General features: G+C 42.0%; 1 protein-coding gene across 1 annotated transcript; it reads right to left on the bottom strand.

The window, feature by feature from the left end:
* Nucleotides 1-431: 431 nt before the first annotated feature.
* ECHDC3 (enoyl-CoA hydratase domain containing 3) lies at nt 432-8,052 on the bottom strand. Its single transcript, XM_054399763.1, has 4 exons — nt 7,935-8,052; nt 5,606-5,703; nt 2,310-2,510; nt 432-799 (listed from the first exon to the last, which is right to left on the bottom strand). The coding sequence occupies exons 1-4, from the start codon at nt 8,005-8,007 to the stop codon at nt 470-472; spliced, it is 702 nt and encodes a 233-aa protein (XP_054255738.1). The 5' UTR covers nt 8,008-8,052; the 3' UTR covers nt 432-469.
* Nucleotides 8,053-9,179: the final 1,127 nt, after the last annotated feature.

Genomic DNA, 9,179 nt, shown 5'->3' with positions numbered 1-9,179 from the left:
ATATATTCATAAGGAGCAAAGGACTACTGTTGCAGGCTTTTGTCTGTAACACATTAAAAATATGGAATCCACTGTTACAGGTACTGCCCTCACCTCTGAAAGTGTCCAAGACCTTTAATTCTCTGTTAACAACAATAAATGGAAATTCTCCTCAACAACTATGGAGACAGGTACTGAGCAGGGTGATCTGAACTCTTAGTGCCTGTGATTCCTTTAGTAACCTTGGACATATTAAACTGATTTTTGCAGCAGAGAGTCCCTTCTAGCAACACAGATGAAATTCATTGCTGAAAAAAACCCATTTGGTTTGATTTTCCTTAGCATTTATTATATATTTAGAATAAATTCATTGTGTCTTTGGCATATATAAGAAGAGAAATTTAGTTTCCAGTAAGAACAAAAGTGAATTTCTCAAAGACAGCTGCATAAGAGTCATAAAGCACAGCTAAGGTGAGCTTAAAAATAATATTCATTTCTTCTCATCCTGAGAGTGTGACCAGACAGGCTTCCGTTTCTGAATAAAGGCTTCAATACCTTCCTGCCCATCTCTCAAAGTCAAATTGTCTACCATGACCTGAGTAGTCATTTTGTAAGCAGTATTGAGGTCCTGTGTAATCTGTCTATAAAAGGTGGCTTTCCCCAGTGCCAGTACGGATTTGCTGCTTTCGCATATCTTGCGAGAGATTTTCATGGTCTCTTCTTCCAGCTTGTCTTCTGGTACCACCTTGCTGACAAGCCCATGCATTAATGCTTCTTGGGCAGAAAGAGGTTCTCCTGTGAAAAGCATCTCTAATGCCACCTGAATAAGAGAAAAATATTGTATTAAGTCGTTCAACTGCCTTGCTGCTTCAGTTTGTTTGGGGAATTTCAGCCTCCAAGTACAAGTTGCTCTTCAAACAAATGTAAGAATTAAATCTTTTGGCCTCCTGAACTGCCAGCGAAGTGTTAAGAGGTTTCAGCAATGAGAACCAGGCCTAAAGCTGTTCTTTTTCCAAACCTGCCCAGTGATGCCTGCTTAGACTGACACTGCTGGGTTTCTTTTCAAAAGCTCACAATCCTTAGTGACTGCAGTAGGAATTAAGAAAGATGTGAATGTGGTCCACAATGTCAAATGACTGCAATCAGTATTTTAAGCTGGGCATATAATAGAGATATACTATGTCAATGGTAAGTTTTGAAAATACCTGCCTTAGTTTTGGTTGGGGGCACTTTCAAATGTTATAGCTGCATTTATTTTAGTCACCTGCTGCTTCCAGCATCTTGTACTTGAGGTTTCAAATTGAACAATCCCCCAAATACTCAGTGACTATTACATAATCATATATTCATAAGAATTTTTTCTATGACTTCTGATGCAATCAGCCAATGCCCTGAATCACAAGAGCTGATTATCTTCGTTAGTATCTTTGCTCTGGTAGCTACAAACAATTGCAACATTTTATTTGATAAAAGGTAAAATCAGTAATCCTGAGAACTGTAGGGAATGCTGCTTTGGAAAGTGACACAGAAAAAAGAGTAACCCACACACTTTAAAAAGGTAGTCAAAAGTCCCAGGAATACTAACTCAGAAACAGCCATAACTGTACACCACAGCACACTTGGGAGAAGCCCACAGACTGTCTTTTATCAGGATGGCCTTGTGGATAGGAAATTGAAAGTTGAAACTCTTATTCAGCAATTGAACTTGTGCAGTTAGGTCACTACATCTCAGCAGAGCCCAGATGGGCTTGGAGAGTGTCCACATGAATCCAACTGGATCATAACTTAAAATTCTCTCCATTACAGAAGCTTTTCAGAGCATAGTATTGTTTATGCAGTAAGAGATGTGTAGTCACCATCAGCAGGAGATAAAGCGGGAAGAAAATACAGGAGGGTTTTAGATGCTATTTAAAGCATCATGATCTGCATCCATGCAGATCATGCTGGCAGTGAAATATCACTGCCTGGCAATAAATGGTACCTTGGTGGGACTGATATCCTGAACTTGCAGGGGTTTCTTCACCAGGGGAGAACATCATTGTCTAAAGCACAGAGCTGACTGTTGGAGAGGGAAGGGATTGCTGAGCTGGTGTGCTGCTGTTATGAGTTCATGCTGGTTGGAATCTCATCAGTAGGAAGCTGCTTTCCCTAAACAAGAGTTCATCCCTTTGTTGCTATTCACAGTCTGAAGAGTTATGAGGATGTCTTTTACAATGAAGGATTTTGAATGGAATGTTGCACTGCAGGAAAATAAGTGATGGAACTGAAACTCCTAACATGAGAATCTCCTTCTTGCAAAATTTCAATCAGTGTCTGTGAAGGAAACCTACCTTTCTTGGAAGAGATCTGCCCAAGGCCACAGCTGGTGTGGAGCAGAACAGTCCAATGTTAACTCCTGGAGTAGCAAATTGGGAGTTCTCACTTGCCACTGCAATGTCACAGCTTGCCACAAGCTGACAGCCTGCTGCTGTAGCCAAGCCATTTACTTTGGCAATCACTGGTACTGGAAGTTTCTGGATTAAAGTCATAACCTGTATGCACAAAAGAAAATGGTCAGTCAATCAGTACCTGACATTTAAGCAGTGGCTGTACTAGCACTTGCAACTGCTTCATACCTCTCATGTGTGCATTTTTCAGCTTTTTTAATTGGAATTTAGTAAAAGAAATAAGCTCTCTGCAAAACCTGTTCTCATACACATGGCACACAACCACTGCTGTTCCAGTAACTGCTCCACTGTGTTTATGTAGCATGAGTCGGTCCTCCTGACTCCAGTGGGAATGGAAATCGCAAGAACTAAAGGCAGGAATACTTGTTATCAGATCTGCATGGAATGTGGGTGTCCCTGCACAGCAGGTCTGGTGTTCCTGGCTATGGAAAGATGTGTATCTGAGACATACCATTCCCACCATCATTTGCCTCAGAATGGAAAAATGACTCTATAAATTCTCTGTCCCAAGAAAATAAGCCATCCTCTTGCTGCTTTCTGCATGATCTTAAGCCAGGGTTAATCTCACCCAAGTGCTGGATGTCTTTCTAGGCTTACTTTGCATTCCAGGGAGAGATTTACCTGCCAGGAAACAATTTTTCCTGTTTGCATTAGGAATAAGATGGGGAAAACCACTCATATTCTCTCTCTCTCAGATAATTCTTGATGGTTGGATGTCCAACTTCAGATAGCTGAAGTTAAGAAAGATTAATTTGTCTTTGTTAACTCAGGTTTTCCTTCCATAAAGTGGGAATCAAAAAGCTCTCCTAATGCCAGAAGATAGAAAATACTTGTTAAATTGTTAGTCATTATATGGATTTAAAAAAAATAATTTCATATTAGCTTAGTGTAGCAAGATAATGAATTTTCATTCACTACTTCAATTTGTCCAGTAGATGAAACCTAGCAAATTTTATGTTGCTTAAGCAAAATCGCCTATGCTTAGTTTTGATCAGTCCTTGTCTTTGCTCTTCCATCTATGTTTAAAAACAAATTTTCAGCAGATCCTGAAAAGCAGACATCAAGAGAAGAACAACATGTGCATCCGTACAGAAAAACAACTTCAGAGTACTCTTGTGGTTGTAAAAGTTCAAAGTCAGCTGCTTCTCTGAAAAAAAAAAAATGGTACTCACAGGTTTATGTTTGAGAAGCCTCTGGAGAAGTAGTACTCTCAGCTGTCTCAAACCTGTATGTGACAAGTAGTTTGTTCTAGAATACTGCACTACACAGTACTGCTGACATTGTGATACACATGGGGAAGCAGAGCGATAGCAGCTGGGATGATCTGCTTAACATTACAAGTTTTAGATGTAGAATCCAAAGTTCGTGAAAACCAGTCCAATGCTCTGGCCTCCCTAGTCCACAATGCTGTAGGCATGTCATTTAGTGTAGGATCCACTCTACTTAAGTATTGGTATTTAGGAAGAAACCTGATTTGGAGACCCTCAAAAGTACCTTTCTCTTTCTACTGACCTCATCTGAAATGGGTGTAGCATTCTTTATTTGTAATAATGCTCCCTTACTAAACTTACTGCACATCAGGGCACCATTCTCACGTAGAAAGCTAGGCTTGTCTTGAACTCTAAATGCTGACATTCTATTATTTTTTGCTATTTGTCCTTACTAATCAAACTTAAGCTTACTATGCTACTCATTAATCCCGAGTATAGTTGCAATGCTAGATATACAGACAGGACAATTGAAATTCTCCTGGTCCTTAAAGTTAGAAATTTATCAACTCCTGATATCACATTGCATGGAGTAAGTTTCACAGTTTTTCTACCTGTCTTTCCTATTCTGTGACTCAGACGCTTCATGGTTCAGTTTTCTGCTGACAACACACTGGTATTCTACCCTGTAACTGCAAAATTAATCTTAAACTACTGTCTGCTAAATTACTGAACCCTGGTTCCTTTCTCATGAAAAGACTAACCTGTCATTCAGCCATATTTGTGCTTCCCTTTTTGGTGATCAGCACACCAAGGTGAAACCCAGGCAAAACTTCCAGTATGATTCCTTCATAATTACACTGAATGTCCCTCAGTGGCAACTGTCACACGTGGCTTTTACGACATTTGTTAAATATGGGCTTGACAATGTGCACAGAAATCACTGTTACTGGAGGAGCTAGAATAAAAGGTTTCAAATTATTTTCTGTGGTGACTCTGAACAGGATCAGGCATCAGATTCTAGTGTTGTTACAATCAAAGGGGGTTTTGCCATTCTTTCCAAAGGCTCCAGGATTCCCTTTCATTTTCCAGCCTCCAGGTCTGTGCCTTTTTAACCAGAACTTCTATGGTCTGCTGACTGGGTAATCAGTGAGTCTACTTGTGTCCACTCAAGCTGCTCTTGAGTTATTAGTCTAATGTTGGGAATGGACATTTGATCACAAGTTATTTGAAAGTGGTTATCCCTAGATTTCTAGGAAAGACATTGCCCAAATATTCATCTGCAAGGAACATGTGCCTTATGAGGAAAGGCTGAGAGATCTGGGGCTTTTTAGTCTCGAGAAGACTGAGAGGGGATTTAATATTTATAAATATATGAGGGCTGGGTGTCAAGAAGGAAGGGACAGCCTCTTCACACTTGTGCCCTGTGAAAGGACAAGGAGCAATGGATGTAAACTACAGCACAGGAAGTTCCACCTCAACATGAGGAAGAACTTCTTTACTGTAAGAGTGACGGAGCACTGGAACAGGCTTCCCAGAGAGGTTGTGGAATCTCCTTCTCTGGAGACTTTCAAAACCCACCTGGATGCATTCCTGTGCAACCTGCACCAGGTTATATGGTCCTGCTCTGGCAGGAGGGTTGGACTTGATCTCCAGAGGTCACTTCCAACCCTTAACATCCGGTGATCCTGTGAACACTGGCTAAATTCAGCAACAGGCCATGACTATACCCGTCATAGGAGATATGCACATTGGCATTCTACCCCTTTTATTTGCATGTAAAAAAGTTCAGGTAAAACACAATTTCACCAGAATCAGGTATAAAAATGGCACAGCAGCAAAAAGCAAGGAATCTGGAGCAAGAGTCTGTGCTTTAGCTAGCAGATGAGCAATGATGTCCCTCCTTAAACCAGAGCATTGCTTGCTCTTAATACTAGGCAAAACAGGTGGCACCTAAGAACAACTGCTTACCTCTGCACATATTTCAAACACTTGGGAATGATGCTTCACATCATTTTCACTTGCCAGTTCCTTTAAATCATGACCAGAACAAAAGACAGGTCCTTCAGCTACAAAGAATTTCAGGAAAAGTCAGTCTGAATTTATCAAGAAACCAGGAGTAGCAGCATATTGATGTCTCAGGTAACTAGATGTCAGTAGTCAAAAAAGAGCTTTGGGAGTTCCAAAACATTGCTTTCTGGGTTTTGTAACAACTTGAAATTGCTACATAAGCACAGTAATATTCATAAAACATTTTTAGAAACCTAATTTTAGTTCCATTCCAGGTTAAGTCAGTTAAAAATCAGACACTTTACAATTATGAGTCCAGTTTCTTTTAAGGAGAGTGCTCTAAACAGCTCCTTGGTACAATGTAAACTAGTCAGCTGCAGCAAGGATGGAGTGCTCTGCTCTCAAACTAACAGATACTGTTTAGTCTCTATCTTTTTTACCCAGTATTAATGATTAACTTTTGCTAAATAAGCATCAAGAGTTTTGTGTCATGGTGTTCAAGGCCACAGAGAGGGAAATAAAAAAAAAACAAACCCATTGCTCTGCAAGAAGAGAACCATAACAACTGCTGGGGCAGCTTTTCCTCTATTGATGGAACTCTCATCTAGAGAATCCCAAAAGGCATGTCCAGCATTTGGCCAGCAAAAGAACAAGTTTCTGTGAACCTAAGCTTTGGAAGTGCTTGCCTCCAGTAACAGCTAAGATTAAAACAGCCAAGATTAAAACAGCCTTTACAGGTACACTATCTACAACAGGTTTTCCTTTTCATGAGGATATCTGCCATGAAAAATAAGCCAGTGTGATGCTTTTGAATCCTTCAGAGTTTTAGATATTTGTGTAGACATGATGATTCCAGCTACATCTATGCAGACATGACCTTACCTATGCAGTTGTTTCCTATGGCTCACATTATTGTGACACAGTCTATCCAGAAATAACCACACAATTAACATCAATCAGCTGATGGGATCAGCAACACATATCTGGAAAGTAATCACATCTCCATTTGTGTCTCATTGAAGAATCTACTGCAAAGTCTGTGCTAAAGACTCGAAGCACTCCCTGAGAAGTCTTTTATTGCCTTAAGATTGCTTTTGCGTTCCACTCAGCAAGGGAATTGTAAATCAACAAGAACTTACGATTTCCTTTTGAACTAAAACAAAACCAACAACAAAAAGAAACTGTGCTGGCAAACTCACAGATTCCTGTACTCCCAAAGGAGAACCTGAAGTGTTTCATAACTGCTGTTTAAAATGTTGAATATATATATATATATATATCTCTTTAAACTGACCCCTGTGAAGTTAGCTTACTTCCACTTTCTACATCTCTATCCACTAACATAGCATCTTTCTTAATATACAGGAAACAACAGCATCCTAAATGACGAAAGCTATTTCTCCAAGATGTTTGGAAGGGAAAAATACCTTAAAATAGCTAATGGAAAAAAGAAGAAAAGGCTTAAAAGAACAGCTCAAATTTCACTATCCTTAACAACTCTACAGGTTAATATCTACATGAAAGAAAACTGTAATAGGCTCAGAGAGAATGTGTTACACCTGCAGGTTACATGTGACTGACACTGGTATTATGGTGTCTCCTTCTTTGGAGAGTTTTAAAACCAGTGTTCAAAAACTGGTGTCAAGACATTGAGGCTGATCCTGGCTTAGAACAGGGGTACAGGGTACACGACTTGAAGAAACTATGTGAGCCCTGTTTACTGCAATCTATAGCTGCCATCAAAGGCAAAAAGCCTCCTATCAGCTCAACCTGTTCCTGCATAGAACCCTGTATCTGAGAATGTGATTTCTTTAGTTTGGTAACCATTAGAACTTGGCTTTTCTTTTGTTTAAGATGTTTTTTTACAATTACTTTATCTACTGGTTGTTTTTGCATAAGGCAAAACCTCACAGCCTATGTAAACACATTGCATAATCTGACTGAAATACAGACATTTTGAAACGTGTTTCTATGTTTTTTCTTAGACCCAGAATCACAAAACCCAAATCAACTGTTAATGGCATGTTCAAGAACAAGGAATAAAGAAAATGAGAGTGGAAACTGAAGTGAGTATAAACCAGCATGAGGGCAGAGTCTGAATGGTGAAGGCATCCATAGCATACCCTACACATGGTCCTGGCTAGCTGTCTGAAAACCAATACGCAAGTCCCTTCCCATCCCATTTTCTGTAATTCTGTGACACATTTCGGTTTGAATTCTTCCTTATCGCCTTTCTGCTCCTTCCCTCACCCGCGCCTGCTCTTCCGTCGGCCTTAAAATGACGCAGTACCTGAAACGATTATAACTCGCAGGTCTTTGCTTTTGACGTCGTGCAGCAGGTCCTCCTTGAGGGACTGCAGCATGGAGAGGGACAGGGCGTTTCGTTTCCGGGGGTTGCTCAAGATAATGTTTCTGTGAAAGCCGTTAAATACAAGTTTACTATAAAAAAACATACACGCATTCACTGCTTCAGGGACGAGCCCATGGCGGTTCCTCCCCCCGTCGCCGCCCCTACCGCCGCCTCACCGGATACCCCCTGCTTGACGCCGAACCGTCAGCTTCTCCGGCGGGGGCGGCTGCCCAGGTTTCGCTGCTGTGCCGCTGCTAAAGGCTGCGGCCAGGGGCCTCTTCAGCCGCCACAGCCTGGTAGCTGCCATGGCTGGCTCCTAGCAGGCGCGGCGGTCGACTCAATACCGACCCCTAGGCCGGCGGTCTGCTGCCCGCCCTGAGCCACAGCCGAAGTCCTGTCGGGCTCCGGGCCCGGCCGCCGCGGGGCGCTGGTTCACCATGGCAGCGGGCTCGCTGCAAGCCCTCCGCAGCCCCCCCGTCTCCTCACGGCAATGGGAGTCTCGGGGAGTGCTGCGGGTGAGGACGGCCTGTAGCTGCTCCCGGGGCGGTGAATGCTGCCAGGGCACACAATAAACCTATACAGACGGTTTTCAGACCTCCAGGGACAGTCTTTGCTCTGGAAGAACTGTGTAGGAAGGTAGCATTCATCAACGGGTATCTCTGGGATGTTAAGGGGACTAGAATATGTTGAATCTTGCAATAACTTCTGATTCCACAGAGTGTTTGCGTCTAGAACCGCAGGATGGAGACACGGGATATACTGAGACACCTTGTTAGTGACACTAAGTTGAGATGTATGGCATATGAGCCAGCTGTGAGCAAAAGCAGCTAGGAAAGCCAACAACAGCCTGGCTTGTATCAGCAGACCTAGGGAATGGATTGCCCCCTGTCCTCAGCACTTGGTGAGACCACACCTCAAAATGTTTTGGGGCCTTTGCTGCAAGAAACACACTGATGTGCTGGAGCATGCCCAGAGAATGGCACTGTTTAGAGAACAAGTCTTCTTAGGAATGGCTGAAGAAACTAGGGTTTATTCTGGAACAAAGGAACCTCAGGAGTAACCTTGTCACTCTCTACAATTCCCTGGGAGGAGGTTGTAATGAGGTGAGACCTACTCTCTTCTCCCAGGGAACAAGCAATAGGACCTGAGGAAATGGCACCAGGGGAGATTTAGGTTAGATATTAG

Source organism: Indicator indicator, chromosome 3 (assembly GCF_027791375.1).
Source record: "Indicator indicator isolate 239-I01 chromosome 3, UM_Iind_1.1, whole genome shotgun sequence".
NCBI classification, from domain to species: domain Eukaryota; kingdom Metazoa; phylum Chordata; class Aves; order Piciformes; family Indicatoridae; genus Indicator; species Indicator indicator.
The sequence above is the reverse complement of the archived record's forward strand: the minus strand, read 5'-3'. Positions and strand labels throughout refer to the sequence as shown.